The 18,839-nt window shown below is 38.2% G+C and overlaps 1 protein-coding gene across 3 annotated transcripts; it reads right to left on the minus strand.

The window, feature by feature from the left end:
* Nucleotides 1-226: 226 nt before the first annotated feature.
* RB195_011862 (uncharacterized protein) lies at nt 227-18,742 on the minus strand (the record flags this gene model as incomplete). 3 transcript variants are annotated; one of them, XM_064193454.1, is made up of 21 exons in its annotated part: nt 227-319; nt 970-1,061; nt 1,568-1,654; nt 1,797-1,923; nt 2,302-2,356; nt 3,084-3,159; nt 3,499-3,568; nt 3,628-3,712; nt 3,776-3,936; nt 4,138-4,255; nt 4,317-4,410; nt 5,072-5,208; nt 5,354-5,464; nt 5,524-5,644; nt 5,724-5,853; nt 6,298-6,416; nt 7,446-7,535; nt 7,836-7,962; nt 8,064-8,204; nt 13,258-13,395; nt 18,707-18,742. In XM_064193454.1, the coding sequence occupies 21 exons, from the start codon at nt 18,740-18,742 to the stop codon at nt 227-229; spliced, it is 2,208 nt and encodes a 735-aa protein (XP_064051037.1). The 3 variants fall into 3 exon arrangements, with proteins under 3 accessions (XP_064051037.1, XP_064051038.1, XP_064051039.1); XM_064193455.1 differs by lacking the exon at nt 18,707-18,742 and having other exon boundaries at nt 3,628-3,682; nt 13,258-13,311; XM_064193456.1 differs by lacking the exon at nt 18,707-18,742 and having other exon boundaries at nt 13,258-13,311.
* Between the last annotated feature and the right edge of the window lie 97 nt (nt 18,743-18,839).

Genomic DNA, 18,839 nt, shown 5'->3' on the forward strand with positions numbered 1-18,839 from the left:
GAGAATAATCATCAGTCTCATCACTGAAGCACTTCCCGGTAACTTACCCGAGTTAAATTTTAGATCAAAATTAAATATGCAACAAAATATATCAACTGTAGATAAAACGAATGGATTCGGTAATGCAGGCCACTGTAATATTCATGAACAGTCCATTTTATAATTGAGTTTGAACTTTTCGAGGTCCTAAAGTTTTCTTGCAGAAATTTCCTCGGACATCTTGCTCTTATCGCCGGTACTTGTGTTTTCGATATGACGAAGGGTGAAGGGCAATATCATCGTCTCGTTTCGACGATCCAGACGATATTGTACGTTTGTCCTAAAACTAAAACTGTATCTTACTATGACAATGGACGAATCAAGACAGAAAGCTTTTTCTTAGTGAATTATGAGTAGGTAAAATAATGAAATATAATACTTAAAGCAACGTTCAAAATGTACAAGCAGCTGTTTCAATTCAATTGATGCCAGGGCTGAGTAAAAACGATGTGAAACTCGCTATGCGCTACTAAGAGCAGTTGCGTAGGCGGCTGCGCTCGATGCGCTGCGGTGTATAGCGTAACCCTCAGGATCGTTGTGGGACCCTTTCCAACACTACCCATCGCTGCTGTTTGCCATGATCCCACCTCGATTATAACCGCTACGCTCCACCGCGAACGCAGCCGATTTCGTAACTGTCCGTGCTTCATGTCGTCTTGACCCAACGTTACTTCAAATTCGTCTCAGAACAGTGGAACTGAAGGCCTTTGAGGAAGATGTAAATGTCAAAAAGTCAGACCGCTAAAGGTAACAACCTAGCGATCTCTGAGGTACACCATACCTTAATAGGGAAATCTAAGAGCATTTTTTTGAACGGTGGAAAAAAGTGAAAGTTGGCGAGCAGAAAAGAAAAACTTAATAAACACCAACTATCAAGCCAACTAGGGCTTTAAAACAAGATTCAATAATATAATAGTATAAAAAAATTGCCTGGTCTGTTCGTTCCTCACTTATATCCTCGTCATCCTCCTCGATCATATCGTCGTCAATTTCGGACTCGGAATCCGAAGAATCCTCCCGTACTACAATTATTGTAAAATACAATACAGAACTCACTCAAGCTGTTTTTTTTTTTTTACAAAAACACTACTTTTACGAAAGAAGTGAAGATCTTTCGTTTTCTTGCAGGTAAGACGAACGAAATACAGCTGGTCATACTTTAAAGCAGGCTGGCAGCTAACAACAGCATGAAAGCGTTGGAAGTAGCGGTGAGAAAAACTTTAAAGAACACATCTCTAACAACATAATAAAACACAAAGCACCAGTATCTGTCATAAAGCGTATGTCAAAGGAAGAAATGTGTTTAAACGGCAGTCATTTCAGCACAGTCTCAGATAATGAATTGTAAGTTTAAATCCTCACGCTAATAATATACGACATACACTATTATAAGCTACAGATACTTATATACCATTATAAGCATTTAAACACTGATTTTTGATATGAAGGTGCAAAGCTGTAAACCAGGCAAGAAGCATCGTCTTCAAGCGTGTCAACTGCAATTATAAAAAAAAATGTGATTACATACCACTACAACCTCCGGTTACAGAGCCAGCCGCTCCAAAAATGAAATAAGCGTGGCGAGCAATCATCTCGCTCAATTCCATGGGACGAGCTGCTAAACTGCATAGCAAAGCGAAGCACACAAACAACCATCACAAAAGCTGCCGAACAAGAACAAAAACAAAGGCAAACGTAAAAATAGCAGTGAATAAACCCAAAAGAAAAATACAAATGAAAGAGAAACTTATATTTACCTAGAATGCCAATTTTTTGTCCTAGCCATCGCGCTTTCTGCACAACATCATCCTGCATCAGTTTGAAACACATTGCAATGAGAGCCATCCCGAAGAGTAAGTAAAGTGCACAAACGACTAGCTTTTCCTGAAGTAAAGGACTATAAACCTAATATGATAGTAAAAACTAATAAAAAAAAATAGTAGACATATAGATGTCGCCATAAGTTTAGGCCCCTCAAGGGACAACTCGACCAACTTTTTTAAACTAAATCAGTCTCATCTCTCCCCTCGCAATCTTGAATACTAAGTCAACATAAGCAGAATACTGTTTGTGATCTTATCGCAAAATTTGCGTAGACCGAAACCCAAAATCTCGAGAAAAAAAAATCAAAAGAAAAGGAGTTTTGCGCGTCCCCACAAACTACTGTAGAAAAAAGAACATCACCACCAAGTCAAAAACCTAACGGAGCTTGGATACTATTCTAGATCAATATTTTTATGAGAAACAACACAAACAACTCACTTGTGAGCCTTCATCCAATGCCTGACCGGGAACAATGTCTCCAAATCCTATCGTGCTAAAGTAAAGACAGATTTATTTGTAAGCCACAGTGTCACGTTATGTGAAAGAAGGACACAAAACGATAATTAAGAACTTGATTAATTAATTAAGTAATTACTCAATCGTTCTGCACAAATATGATAAATTACGTAACACAAGGCTACATGTGTAATTCCATCCCATGTTCTCATACGATGAAGCTCGTTTGTTCTGAAAGATAGCTGGAAGATAAGCACTCTTGTTTTCAAGACCATGTGTCGACTAGTTTTTCGGTTTTCCTCTTTTCCCCTCTCCTCATAATCTGATATTGAGGTGAAGGAAGGAAGGAATAACTCTGCAAAAAAGGTCAGCATTTCTATAACAGGAGTTTCGACAAGTTCTACTCTTTTTCATCCCAAGTTCTTCGCAATAAACGTCTCACTTAATTATTATTATTATTAACACCTTAATTATTAACAATTATTAACACCTTAATTCTCTCCTAAGCCAACTAGTTGCAGTTCATCAATTGTTATGTCCTTTGTACCACACAATGTTTAATGTGATTTCTCCATTCTGCAGTAAACAAAACCCCTACTCACCTGTTTAACGCAGACTTTAACACCGTCAGTTTTGAACACTCAATAAATAAATAAATATCTATAATACTATATTCTATATTCATTTCAAAATATCAATATTATATTGTAGCCGATTGGACGTCATTGTTCTGCTATTAACACGAGGAGGAGTCAAGTACTTACCTTAAGGTGATGAAACAATAATAGGCGCCATCGAATGGATTCCAACCTTCCCACCAGCTGAATAGTACTGCTCCTCCTAAAACAAGAGTTTTGCTGAAGTTGAGACTGAGTGTCGTTACCTTATAATAGCCATGGTTTATTAAGTAATGAGCTCAAAAATCAAAAAGAAAACAGGCAAGAACTGGCAGACAAATGGCCTAAATCGATTTTCAGTAATGAGAACAATAATATCAAAAAAGAACTAGCACAAGTATTTCATGCCTAGCGTTTAGTTTCTTCACATCTAATCTCACTGCACTTTCAGTAGAACGCTATGAAGGAGTTACCTAAGTAGTGAAAACTGCGATATGGGATGTTTTAAAATTTTCTAACAACTTTTAAAATACATGCAAAACACAATGTCAATGTTGTTAACCTGAGATAAAAGCGAATACAATGCAGATACCAACGCTGACTGGCATTTTTTCCTTCGAGTGACCGTAACCCTGGAAAATTCACAACCTTCTGCTTAATTCAGTACATTGATGCGTTTTTTTTCTACCACCTGTCGCCTCATCGAATGCAACGACATCTCGTCCGATCGCTCTGATCTGTCCGACCTGTAAGAGCGACCGTCGAATTCGCGAACCCTAAAGCTCTCTGTAGTGCAACAAAGCAGAAACTAGCCGCAAAATAACGGATGATGTCATCACCTTCGCGACATTGAACTGTCCATGCTTGACTGCTTCGCAGATACATGGTAGCCATGATCACGTACTTCTCGACTCATATCACGGACAAGATCACGTGCCATGTCATTTGGGTCACGAGTTGATGGTTTGCGATCAATGTCATCATCATCAGAAAATGACAACTGGAACTGAGTAATATGTAAAAAAAAGCACCAAAAATAAATCTTTACTGTGAAAATGAGTGACATAGGCAAAAATACAGCTAGTTTTGTGTTAAACATGCAACTAGAAAGTAGCAAAATGTTCAAATTCCCAAGCTGAAGAGAACGCTCCCAATAATCACATTTTCCTACGACATTACGTATTAACTAATATTTAAGCACCTGTATACTAGTCTCCTCTGTTCTCTCCACATCACTGGCAGCTTTGACTTCATCGTCTCTGGTTCGAGAGATAACAACATTTGGAACATTAGAAGTGCCCTCATCCGGTTTTCGCCTCCTAAAAATGCAGAAAAAAAAACAAGTGAATCCTAATCAGCTATAATTTACGTATGTTCAACCTCCTTTCATGTGGAACGTCGTGGAATGACGATGCGGAGTAGACCTTCATCTCCGTCGTCCCGTCATCATGATGTGCTCGTACGTGTATACCACCTAGAGGTATGATCGTACATCTACTCCAATGTTTTATCTGCCAATGTCAAAATAATGTGTTTATTTGCAAATTTGAAAAGTACCATCGCACACACTTTCGCCAGCCACTAAGCGGCTGCGACGCCTCGACAGCAATTCAAGACTTTCTCTACCTAAAACTTTGAGCCTTTTACCTTGCCCTAACCCAACGCGAGTCATGGTGTTTTAGACAAAAAGTTCTACAGTCTAGTACAATACCAGTACTACTATACATGATATAATTCTTCTTTACATGAGAAATTTGGCCACAATTAGAAAAAAAAACAGTGTAACATTATGTTTATCAATAAGCAAGTCTTGTTTGTAAGTTTTGCACCGTTCCGCTATGGGTTTCCTGAACGAACCTTATCTACACAAATAAACAGACTTCGGGGACCGCAGTTGTTGTCGCTGGCAATGGGGTTTGAAAAGGAAAAGAAAGAAGAAGGAAAAAGAAAAAGAAAGAAAGAGAGTGTAGAAAAAAACTATTTCTGCGACAATAAAATGAGATTTTTTGTACAGCATAGTATACAAAAGCAACATTGGAATACTTCACATAGTGAAAGGATACGAAAAAAAGAAATATGCTGCAATTTTTGCGGAAATATTCCGGAACATTTCAAGAGAAACAAGTTTAACTCACCTTTATAGTCCCGAGCTGGGCTTTCTGATGCGGCAGTTCGATGTTTTCGCCGGCGATGTCGTTTGTCATCCAAATCGTGCATATTGAACTGCTCGATATTCATTGCCGTATTTGATTTTTGTAAATGATATCGACCACTGCAATTGCGTAGAGAGAAATAGAAGAAAGAGCAATCTTGACTAAAGGTAAGAGGAATTATCCAGAACTTATCGATTCTACAACGCAAATTCGACTAAAATACAATTAGTCTAGCTTTCAAAAACTTAACTTGACATAACTCACTTTTTCGCAAACGTGTTTCTTGTGATGGTCCCATTGGGACTACGCGTATGGCTGATTTTTCGCCGACCCGGAAGACTAATCGTGTCGTAGCGTTGAGTTTCGTGTCTATTGCTTAAAACAAATGAATTGGTTTGCAAAATGTTTTACAATTAAAATGTATCCCATCGTACCCTTCTTGATTCCTGCCGAAACTTCGTACACTTTTCGTATCTGCATAGCGACCTCGCCCTCGGTTCAACGACGGATGTCGTCGGACATTGTTGTAGCGTTGCGTTGACCTCGACGATTGGGCTGGAATAGTTTCTAATTTCTATTCGGGTGGATAGAATTAAAAGCAAGTAAGATTAGCGCTTTCGATGAAACAACTTACCTCGTCTCACGTTATTGACAGCTGCGTTTGGGTGATATCGGAACGACAGCGCCGCTCGCCGGATTCGCCGACGATTCCGCTGCCATCGACAATATGCACAGCATAGTTTGAAATAAATATAGGTGAAGATCTGCAAAAAACGACTAAATCCCTTTAAAAAAAATTAAATTAAATGAATAAGTCATGAGGACTGGAAGAATATGAACTAAACAATACAATTTTTCTACTTATAGTATTTTTTTAAACATTAAGCGAGAGCATGTAACATATATAGAATACTGCTCTCAAATCACATCTCATCGACTCTAACGACGAATACTGATGCCATTCCAAAGATCACACAAAACTGATAACAGTTTCTATCATTTGTTATCATTTTTTGTTACGTTTCAGCGCAGCAAATATGCGTAACCCCTACTAATACAAAAAGTTGAATTGTTAAGCCTGAAGTCATTATTTCCACTACAATACTTAACATTGCGTACACCTCAGATAAATGTTCGATTTTTCAAGCAATAACAAAATTTAAAGAACAGAATTTGAATAAAAAAGAACAAATGAACTCAAAAAAAACCTGCGCAAGAGTTTCGGCAATATTTGCAAGGCACAACAACATCAGAGGAATCCCGACCATCGCATAAAATATCGTCATTAAGCGACCAGTGTCTGTTTTTGGGCAAATATGACCGTATCCTGGAAAAGATGATAGCATCAGATTGACAATGACACTCTTTACATTCTGCATTCTTTACAACTTTATCTGGAATGATTTAGCTAGGTTTGTTACATGTTTTATAACTATTCTGCTGCCTTCAAGACAGTCTTCAATAAATCTGAGCTGGTTCATGTAAGCAATCAATTAAATTTAGTTAATTAGTGTAATACAGTTGGGTCAAAACGAGCAGTAGGCCTGTGTATAAACGGCCGCGCCCGCATTGGAGCTGTGGGAACAGCGTTTGCGGTCAAGGTGGGACCATCGCAGCTCCTCTAGCACTGCAGCAATGCTGTGCATCGTTCTTCAGGTTGTTTTGACCCGATTATGATGAACAAGTAAAATGTTGTCACATAATAGTGGTTGCCTTTGCTTGAGGAAATTTCTTAAGAGTTCACTGATACATGGATATTAAGCATCATAAAATTAATACAAAAAAAAAACAAATTACAAATAACAACAACAACAAATTACGATGTGACTATGGTTATCGCACAATGCGTAGATCCTGTATCGCGTCGAAAATATTGAAGTTTGAGAAAGAAGTTTGAGTTAACAAAACAAAAAACAACTCGAAAACCGGTCTCTTGAAGGGAAACAGGTAACGCAAAAATTACAAAAGTACGGAGAGGAGTTTTATGTTCCCGTGTGAAGGAAACAAAGACGTGTTCGTCCTAGCACGGTAAAGGTGTCATAAAATGCTCTTGAGGCTCTATTAAGTCGAAAATCCAGTAGTTATTCCACTAATTTTTGTTCTAATAACAGACGTCCAAGCCAAAGGACGTACAATTCCAAATAATAACCAAAAACTGTACAGATGTAGTAAGCTAAATGAAATTCCTGGAACTTGCTTGACAATTTCGTACAGTTTGGAGCTGTGTGTAACAGTGAATTTATTGCGATTTATGAGTTAATTGAAATGTAAATTTTCAATAAGTGCATTTTGATTTACAGAAAATACGTCTAGGTTAAATATGCTAAAAACTAGGCCTTTGATGCAAATGGCTCACCTATAGTTGTAAAAACAGTAATGGAATAAAGTAGTGCACCGGAAAATGTCCATTGATAAGTCGGGCGAAGATCGTCATGTTCGTCATAACCTACAAAAAGAAATGCATTGACTGATACTCCAAAAACCTTTGAAGGAATCAAAAAATCGCTCAAACTATAATGCTTTCCTTTAGCAATTGTTTCGAAAAAAAAAGAAACAGAACGCAAAGAAAAAACAATTAACTGACTAATTTCAAAATAATTCAGACTCTTTCAGAACTCTAGACGTTTCGAGCACATATTTTGAAAATATCTTTCGAAAATAATAATTTTTCAAAATATCGCATATTTTGAAAAAATTTACAACCTTAATTCTGCTAGAAACCATATAGAGCTACTATGCTACTAACCTTCGAAATTAACAGCTTCTACGAGCAATTTCTCGTAGTGTTTGAGCAAATGATGAGCTTTCGTCTTTACTTCGGCCTCTTCGATCACTGTGCTGTTGTTGATAAAATCGTACAATTCGTGGACAACCTGAGAATAATCTCAACCATTCTTTAGTTTTTTTTAAGAGTAGATAATTCTAATTTTTGGTCTCATTACGGTCCTGAGGGGAAATATCTCTAACAACGTACATTCCACGTGTCATTCCTGATATGCCCTTGGAACTCCAACTCCTTCGGGTATTCGATCGCTTGGAACATAAAAGCGCCAACCACCGCGTACACGGCCACCATGAAGCATAGACCGACATGTGTGACGATGAATGCAGTTGCCTAAAGTAACAAAGAATTCCAAAAGGATAGGCACGTAGTCGTTGATTCACAGTGAATCAGACTTTTTTTCTCAATGAATTCGTGACAAAACCGCAATTGCACAAGAATTGCCAGCAACTTCTGCAAAGGCAAACTAACTTATAAAATAGCTAGGAAAAAAACAACAGATCTTTTTATTTTGATTAAAAGCACTCAAAGTTCATCTTATTTCCCCTATCTTAGATCAATCAATAAGTATTAGTAATTTTTCAATAAACACAAAACAGACCCGATCAAACCACATTGTCATGGTAACTAGCGATCTCCTAAAATCACAAATTTTACGTTCTCATTTCACCTGAAAAACTATACTGTCGTACTTTTCAAACAAAATGAAAAGATTTGATTGCTTTCATATCCTGCACTTCACAGCTCAACTTCAATAAGACACTATCTTTAAAGTTTAGATAAAAATACTCTGTGATCCCTTCATTTTGTGTAGCTACACTAGAAAAATTCACATTCGGATGAATCGTGTTCTACACTCGGGAAGAGTACTGCAGAATTTGCATAAAAGAGAAGTAAAAAAAAAGAATACCAAAGCAAAGAATTTCTAGAATCTGGATGATAAAAGATAAATTCACTGGCGTGTCAATTCTTAAAATGCGTCAAAGCGTCTTACTGCAATTCGTAACCGCTGAGATTTTGAATTTTGATGGAAAAAAAATTTTGGATTTTTTTTTCGTACATAACTACCTGTCCATTGTGACTTGCAGGGACCAACTGATGTTCTAAGTCACTGTTTTTATTCTCCCAGACAAGTTTGGTACTAATTTATCGACCTCAGAGGGATGAAAACCTTGGTTGCCATTGGGGCGGCTTAGATATACTCTATAGTCTATATACTAATCTATTTTTTCTATTCTTCTACTGTATTACACTACTATTAAAGTCATCGACTGCGTGGGCACCCCACACCCACCATATCTGGATGATCTAGGATCATAATCATGAAGTTCTGGTTTAAGAATGGTATTTGCATTTCATATGAAAAATTCAAACATCACCAAATCTCAGAACTCTTTACAGAAGCTTTGAATTCTCAGTAGAATCCGTTTTATTTCTCTTCAAATTTGTATTGGATCAACCCAGAAATAACTTTTTTTTTAAGTGGAGAAGATCTTTTCTTCACAGATGAATCTCGAAAAGCAGGAACCGGGAGCCTAACAGAAGGTTGGAATGGGATTTTAGAAGATAAAGGAGAAAATGCTGCAGATCGGAACAAAGTTTTATTCATATTAATTTTGGAAAAAAAATTAAAGAAGTAACGACGAAGTATAATCACCGCAATTTTTACAGATGACCTCTTGTAGTTTCTTCGAGCATCAGTATCAACTTTAAAACGACAACACTTTCACCGAATACGCTCACGTCCTTTCAATTCATAGGCATACGGTAATATGCGCGCACGTCACGTCCCAAGGGTACGATTCTGACGACGTACGGATGCCAAAATGGGAAGCAAATCGTTGGCCAACCCTGTTGGTTCCACTGTTAACTTCATAACTCAAACCGACAAAGTGCAACCCCCGCATTCTCGGATCAATTTGTTATGTATGTATCTCTTCTCTATGACGTATCCCATCAGTGCAAATATCGCAGAAAACGGCCTTTTGACAATTGACAAACTGTCAGCTATAGGGTGAGTGGGAAAAGAAAAAGCGAAATAGAAGGAAAGTATCACTAGGACTCACGGCCTTTTAACTTGTACATATATACTTTTATTTGGAATAAACAGAACAATTTTCTAATGAAAAAATATCTGTAATTTGGTCGTTTATACGGGGTAGAGAGAAAAAAATTGGCAGTGTAAGCACGAAAAAAGAGTTCTTAGGAGTTTTAGCTCCGAAAACAGGGTTGGTTCATTCCCGGATAACAAAGATGTCATGAAGTGCTGGCATAGTACGGCAAAATCCCAAACTCAATAATTATTGCTTAGAATTCTGTCCTGAAACAAGTGTAGAGAGTTAAAAAAAAAGAATTGTATGTTTAAACAACGCCCAAAAAATTGCAGAAATGAGACAAGCGAGATGGAACTGGAAGTACATATGCACTACACAGATGGGTAATTGTGTTTAACACCTTCTTTTATTATTTATATCTATTCAATAGATTTCCCCATAAGTTTCTTTCTACGGTCGTCAACACTTTAATTCACAAAAACTTGAATCCTAGGCCAAAAGAATCAATAATTTGATCGATGGACTATGACTACTGAGTAATTCCTCTGCTTAGTATATAACTATATTAGAAAGGTAGGAGAGAAAGCCATGAAAACTAAAGAAATATGAGACAACCTAATATTTGCTATTGCTAAAGTTTTATTCTAGCTTATTTATATCTGGGCGGTTATGGCGCAGTCGGTTAGAGACCCATTGTAACCTCGCGGTTCGAAACCGCCCTAGTGGCAACCAAGCTATTCATCCGTTTAGGCTCGATAAATTGATTCCAGAGATGTCTCGGAGGATAAGAACACTGACGTGCATCGGCTGACTCCGAAAGTCATTGTAGGCCTACACGCATTCCAAAAACCTCAACGATTATGAATTGCAATAAATCCTAAGTGGATCATAGATGTCGATAGTCGGAGCCGATGCTCTGATCCCTTTCATTTTTGAACAGTTAGGGAAGGGACCCCTTCCACTTTTGGGCGGTTGACGAAAGGACCCCCTTCACTTGAATTGCACCCCATGAGCTGAACCCCCTTCACCTGAGGAGGGTCCGGCTTCTCCCTATCGCACCTATGAAGTGGATTGATACGTAGCTGACTTTATTCATTATCCCTTTTTTCTATATTTATCATTTTTATTCATATTTTCCTTTTATTGCTCATCCGAAAAATTCCCATTCCTACTATTCCTGCTACATATTCATCTAAACACCTAGATTTCCTCATAAATAACGTTGTTCAGTTTACTCAAGTAACCAACTGTTTTTTCCTCGAAAATTTGTTCACAAACCATGCTGCTAAGGAAGAGAAATCCTCAAGAAGCACTTCATATTGCAAGAGTTACTCCGCCCGCCTGCAAATTATGTTTTCCGCAGCACGGAAGGGCACAATTCTATCGTTCAAAATTGCATAGAAGACTGAATAGAAATTCGATTCTTGATTCTTATGCACTTGCAGTTTTCAAGGACACATTTAGGACAAAGAGTTCGACTGCGTAGGGACTCACGTTTGTTTGGGAAAGGATCTAGCACTGGATATTGGAAAACAGAAAAACTAAAATTCGCATTTGTTTTACGAGCGTAATAAATCGATGCAGTTATTTTGACAGATCTACAAAATAAATTTCTGCTGCAAAATGTGCATATAAAAACTGCATCACATAACACCCGAGTGCGGTGTGTTGAATAAGTTTTTTTTTGGATGAATGAAAAAAATCCTAAAACCAAAAACAACAATTTTCCACTGCAGGTGCGACGAGAAGAGGAACCGAAGGGAATGCGAACGAGAACAAATATGACGTTCACACTATACTAACGCAAAAAGGTGGAATTTCCACAGATCGGTTTTTTTTTTCAAACTAAAGAAGCACTCAAAAGCATCCGTTAGTAGAGACACATGAGAAAACTCGTGCAATATAGTGTTGTTTGAAAAGAGCAACACGTTCACAGTAACACGGAAATAAAAGCTGTTGGCGTTTTTCGTAGCCTTGCCCGATCGTTGATAGCTAAGTTTTCTCGAACGACCGCGACGCGTCTACAGCAACTAACCCTTACTTTCTGCTGGGCACGCTCACTCTTCACTCTGTCCTATGACCATGTGTCAATGCTAACGCTCACGGTATCCATACATGGTGATTAGTGGTGATGTGATAGGTCATTTAGCTATAGTCGTAAAATTTTTCACTTATCGATTGAATTACACCTTTGGAATGAAGAGACAGCTCGTCCACTGATTTTATGATCAAATGCAGCAAACACGTCGCCCACTTTTTCGTGGTTATTCGATTCTACTGAAATCCGGACCATGAGGGAGAAGGAGATAGAGAAATGGGGTTAGAAGCTTTGAGGAAAAAAATAAGCTTAGACCGAATTAGACTTTCAATTTATCCATAACTAAATCACAACTAACGTTTCATTCGATCCGCCACATTCCCTTAAAATTCCCATAACTATGGGAGTTTGGATCTTTTCTTCAAACGCTATCCCATATTCTGAAAATGGCGACTCCCTGCGCTTCATTGTCTCCGCCACCTCCTCTCTCGGGACATGACGGACCTCATTGGCGGCAGCGCCACCAATCGATTCATGTCATGGACTCGAAAAATTCACAATGCATTCAATCTCAAGACATTCCAGTGACAGAAAGCCGTCAAGCGAAGTGTTTCATCAATAGAAAGGAAGAAGTGCTGCTTCGTTTATAAGCCGCCCTGATCTATGTACGTGTTTTTGAATCTTGTCAAAAACACGAAGGCCAGGACAATCGACTTGAAACTAACGAAGAAAGAGGAATTTCCGAGGATTTTTTTTATCGTCTCGTTCGCTGCGATTCTAGGAAAAGCACAAAGTAGTATATTTCACTGCCAAAAAAGAATTCCAAATCCAAATTAAAATAAAGGCAACAAATCCCAACATTTTCTTGAGCTCATTACCGAGTACAAAGGGGTTATAACCGTCGTATTGAGTTCTTAGAAAAAACACGATACTCCACCTTTTTTCGCAGTCCACCACGTTTTTTTAAGCATGGTTGAATAGTTGAGATTTTGCTCCGCAACTAAAGCTGTACATTTATAGCTGCATAGCTGTTGCCAGCTGCACCCTTGTTATTTTTATTGTTGTTGTTGTTGTTGTTTATCAGTGTCAGCCCAAAACGCATGTAAACTAGGCGCTGCTCGTTCATCAAGTCTGTTGATACAAACTTGCCAGTTTTTGCATACTTCCTCCATCTGGTTAACGTCACAAGCAAGGACAATAACAAAACAAAATGTTGAATGTGAGCAGGAAAACCTTTCCAGAAAAAAAATTTGAAGCTAATTATGCAGTTTAAAAAAGATTACTATCTGCTAACCTTTTTGATGAAGGTAGTGGTTCGTAGGCAGCATGAACGTATTTCATCCCTCATTACGATTGATGAGAACCGAACGATGTCGACTTGAAAGAGTGACGGGATGGTAACGCCGTCATATGCCTGCTGCGGTAACGAATTCTGAAACGTTAGTGATGCTAAGTTTACTTACACTTTAAAAGAAAAACATACAATTAAAATAAGAAACAATGTTAATGCAAAAACAAGGGAAGAGGAAAATGTAGTTGGGGGCACTCAGTGGCCCCCTCATTTCTGAACGCTCTACCAAACTTTTTTCTCTTAGTAACTTTAACTTACATGTCATCGATCCTCTAAGACTAATGCTTAGGTCTTAGGGCCCGGATGGTTCAGTTATTTACTTCCAGAAATAAGGGCGCCACTGAGTGCCTCTCTCCCCTAACTACATTTTATCCCAAGGGAGTATTCATAACATCGACAGAAGACTTCAGAAAAAAAAGTAGACAGAAGTTTTCATGTCATGAGTATTGTAGAAAAAAGTATATAGAACAGCTTTTCTGTGGTTCAAGGATTTTACAATTTTCTTCTCCGCCACTTTTCAGCATAAAAAATATCATTATTAGAGAAGAAATTCAGTACAATAAGTTCAGTACTTCTCGGTTTTTTGAAGACACAAATACCTTGCTTCAATACCTAATACCTTATGCAATGACTCGTCGAAAAAGAATTTTTTACAACAGTACAATACAAAATACAAATACAATAACTAAAAAGCATGAAAAAGACTCCACAAAATAGAAAACAGGAAGCAACAAAGAATGTCGCGTTCGGAGACAGTAATAACTGATTGGAAGAATAGCTCGGGCAATTATGCGACCGTCTGCGTGGACGTGCGACTGTTCGTCTTAAAGGCATCACCCCATGAATCTGTGGTGGAGCGGATTTCAGGTGGGTAATGCCGATACGGGGTCGTAGATTATGGGGAGGAGGGTGATTCTGTCCATTTCTTCCTGATTGCCGTAAAAAACGGCATGGACGTTACGGCTTCGAGGTTCCTAGGCGCCATTTTCTACAACGAGTCCGATTGGAGCGCGCCAGCCGTGTGCACGCGCCGCATCTTCCCGGACGTTTTTCTTACGGGAATTGGGAAGAAATGGGCGGAATCAGCGTCCTCCCCCTAATCTAAGACCCCGTATAGGCATAACCCACCTGAAACCCGCACTACCGCAGATTCCATCTGGTTAACGTCACAAGCAAGGACAATAACAAAACAAAATGTTGAATGGGGGGATGATGCCTTTGATCTGTCAACTAGTCAAATCGCTTCTTTTGATCTCATTGAAGGTTTCTAAGGTCCTCCTACGAAGACCACAGTGCAACGAAAATATTTTTTAAAGAAAGTCCTCAGTTCTACTTTCATCTTATCTTTGACAAGCTAAGAAATATTAGGAGTTGGTTGCACGAAATATGTAGTCTTTGACAAGTATCTGGTATCACAGCCTTTGACAAGTGCGTAGTGTCGAAGGTTCAACTCAAAAGGTTTTTATTTTTTTACTTTTATTACTTTTATATTTATAATATTTATTTGTGGTCGTGTACAACGCGTCTTTCAATTCAAAGGGAAAAATTGATAGAAACATGTTGGTCACGCCTCAAAGGAGACTTGTTATTTTTTCAACGTTATAAAATTAACACGAGGTAGGATGTTGTAAGTGGATAAGAACGTTGCTGAGTGAAACAAATTTGATGCTGACTGCATCTTTTCAGAGAGGATAACTTTTAGGAGGTCATATAAAGTAAGAAAAAAGACTGAAGTGCTAAATTTGATTTTAAAATTTTTTTGATAGTGTATAATCCAGTCTAACAGAAACCATAAGCGTTTCATTTCATAAATGCGCTTACTACGACAAAGTAATCCTATAATAATAGGGATCTTTTAAAATTATAATCATAGAAAATGGAAAAGATTTACTTAATCAAAACATACAAATTACACAAAAGTGCGAAGAAGACTGAGACTGAAATTCAAATGAAAAAACGATGTTTGGAAGGAGAAGACTTTTGACAAAGGAAGTACGTATGTGGTAGTGTCGAAGTAATACTCAACTAATACTAAACAGCCGTCTTTACCGAAGAGTTCAGACAAAAGTAGCGTATATCTTGTTTTGGAACGACAGGAAAAGAAAATATCCATAAAACAAACTTATTTTTGTATGTAGTTGCAAACAATTCCCATCATCTTATAAACTGTCTAATTTTCCTCAAAATCACGAATCAGTAATCAGAATAATTATTGAAAGATTGTCCAGTAATTATTACAGTAATTAATTATTTAAAAAAAAAATTAAAGTCTAAATTCCTTTTCGATAATTGCCTAATTGTGAAGCAACAGCTACTCTCAAATGAATAGGGAAATTATTCCACTCCTTGTAATGCTTCGATTTTTAAAAACTGAGATAAAATTTTAACACAAAAAAGTTGAAAATCTTCAAACTTTATGATATACTAAGTAACATAGTAGTGCTTTGTTACCCAGAGATTGACTTTCTTTATTGTGTTTACGATTAGTCTAACCTTTTAAGGTCTAAAAATTGGGAATACAGAACAAAAACCACCAGGTAAGACATAGAAATTGAAACAGGCAGTAAACAAAATCAAGTAAGCAATATAGACTACTGAGATCTTCTGAAATGAGTTAGAAGTTCTTCAGTAAATGACACGAACGAGAAAACGGTTTATCCTTTCCAATTCTCAACCGGAAAACAATTTTCACAGATAAATTTTCGTAAAAACTAAGGTATAAGCCAAAGAAGTTCAGTAAAAGTCAAGGAAATCTAGTGTCATCATATATTTCTATGTACTTTTCGTTGATCATTCCAGCCATTCAAGAGAACATATTCAAAAATAAATAATTGAACTCAAAACAGCATGCATTTGACTAGTCATGACTGCAGACCAACTTATATATCTACACTTTGAATCTTCAAAAATAACACTAATTAATAAAAACGTGGCAGCACCTACTGAGGTGAGGTACGCGAAAGGCAAACTCAAGATTTGAAACCATCCCATACTTCCGATGAAACGTGCCCCAAGCAATTTTCTTCTGGTTGATTTTAGATGAGATCCGACGTGATGCGGACGAGTTTGAACAAATAATAAACAAGTACGGTAGCAGCATTACAAAGTAGAAAAGAAGCCAGGGATTTGAAAGTAAGCATTGCGGTGGGTACGTCAATGTACAGTAACGGCTGGGGTTCAATGCGATCCTTTTAATTAAAGACCAGCCATTTCTTTTCGAGAAAGAACAGCGTTTTTCAGCGCTGCTTTAATCGCATCCGAAATAAAACATTTCAAGAAATTATATTAAAGATAATCAAACAAGGACAAAAGGTTCCAAGCTACATTCATTAGAAAATAAAAATGAAAGGCGTTCATTTTAGTGGAGTTTGCAGATCCACAAATGTTTGGATCAGTAAAAGATCCGATGATACCAATGATCTAACGCTATAGCGTAGTAGTTATGAAAGAAGACGAAATTGTGCGTTTTTCAGAGAATCATAAGGTACACCGACATTTTGATGGTTTTAATAAGCGGCTAATCGTTATTCATTGACAACCTTGTGACAGATCTCATCGAAAGACCACAAAATAGCAGGATAACTTTTTTCCGGGACGCAACGGAAATACTTTCAATAACATCAAATTGCGTTTTCAACAAGAAAAAACTGCACAGCGCATTTGTATTCCATTAAACAGCAAGAGAGATGAACCAGAAAAACCGGGAAGTTCAGAGCTGCTCTTTGCGCCTTCAATGGTCGAATGAACCATTTGGTGAAATTCACAAGAAGGATGCAGCAGCCATTTCGTTATCAAATTTAGGTATCATGCGAAGGTTGAGTCCAAGAACAAAACACTGAACAACACTTCAAGGGTTCTACGAGGAAGGCGTTAAACCCTGACAAAAAAAAACAGATAAGGTCATGACAGATTTTAAGGACAGCAGTGGTTTAATTACGGATCGCTGTTGGTTCCAGAGCGTGATATGTTCCGCAAACGCGAAAAATAACCAACGTGATTCAGAAAAAAAAATGACGCTTAATACCAACGGGAAAACCTATTAACAACGGCGTCTGGCCAGTGGCCAGCAGGATCTACACGGAAAACAACAACATAATTACATTAGAGAGTAATCTAAAACAAAATGGAACGGAGGTGTTTGGAGAATACAAGAACCGATTCCCCTAACTGGGAAAAGTAGGGGATTTTGCACTAGTGTTACATTTTAGAAGTGTTTAAACGAAAAGGAAGGTGGAACCATGAGTTCAACAAGGATAACAATCAGAATAAAGGTTTCCAACTCCGCAGCAGCTCAGAAAATATTTAAAGTACTTGTAAATAAGCACAAGAAACCACAACTTGAAGTCAGAATGGAGTCCTGAGCTCTGAAAGAAAGAATGGAGACCTGATGAATGCACATATGACGAAGTAGGATGCTGGATGCTAGTCGACCAAAGAAAAGTCTATTTCCAGTTTACTTTGATAGCCTCTGACTTCCAGAAATATGGTTGGCGTTAAGTGTAGAAAAACGGAAAAAATATGGCAACGTTGCTTTGAGACTGTACAATGCGCAAAAGTCCAAAGGAGTGGGCAGCCATACTGGTAGACGATCTATTTGGTTAACAGTTACATTCGAAAAGCTTGTACGACTTAAGCACTTAAATAAAATAAAAAACAATTCTTTGAAGGCAAGATAGGGTCATAGTTCATTATCATTGCTTGATTGTCCACATAACGTAAGGAAAACGATGATAGAATATCAATCCAGAGAAAAAAGGAAGTCCAACAGGGCTACCATAATCCATCGCGGCATTAATAATAATGCCGCTCGACCAATTGGAGGTGTTCCGAGGTGCGCTAAGCAGCAATGGCATACCGTAGCTGCAGCCTCGCGTCAACATCACCAAACATTGTTTTAAGAAACGCGTACGAAGGCACGCAGTTGAAACGGACGGGCAAACATCGCAAAGACAAGGAAAAATAATGGCGATATCAGGCCAAACATATCGACTCAAGTACGATGAGGATCCGCAGCGGTCCCAGAGGAATCCGGAAGCTGTTAGAGATCGCAATTCGGCGTGAGAACGTGGAGAAACGCCGCACAACGCAGACAAAGCAGAAGCACCCGAATGCGCATATTTGGCTGCGGAGGGTTGCTGTCGTAAGAGATACAACAGGGATAGCAATGGAAACAAGGAATTAGACGATACACAGACATCCTGCGCCGGGAGAGCGATCGATTACAGCGACAAAGTTGGGGAGGACACAGAAAGGCGAGAGCGTTGACTTCACTCTCAGGAACCAGCGACCAGACGTGCTCCGAAAAAGTAGGCAGATTCCCCGTCACGAACGCATGCCAATAATTCTTCAAAAAAGATAGCAAATGTGATTATTCCACTAAAAGAAGGCCCACCATGGTGGAAAATGCTTCTGGTAGGCGAGCAACCATCAACAAAACAGTGGCACTTGTACTTTCACTTCAATCAGGCGGAGGCTTGGCATTCTCCTTGACTGCCAGCCGGCTCAGGTAGATAATGAATAATGAA

This window comes from Necator americanus, chromosome III (genome assembly GCF_031761385.1).
Source record: "Necator americanus strain Aroian chromosome III, whole genome shotgun sequence".
Classification (NCBI taxonomy): domain Eukaryota; kingdom Metazoa; phylum Nematoda; class Chromadorea; order Rhabditida; family Ancylostomatidae; genus Necator; species Necator americanus.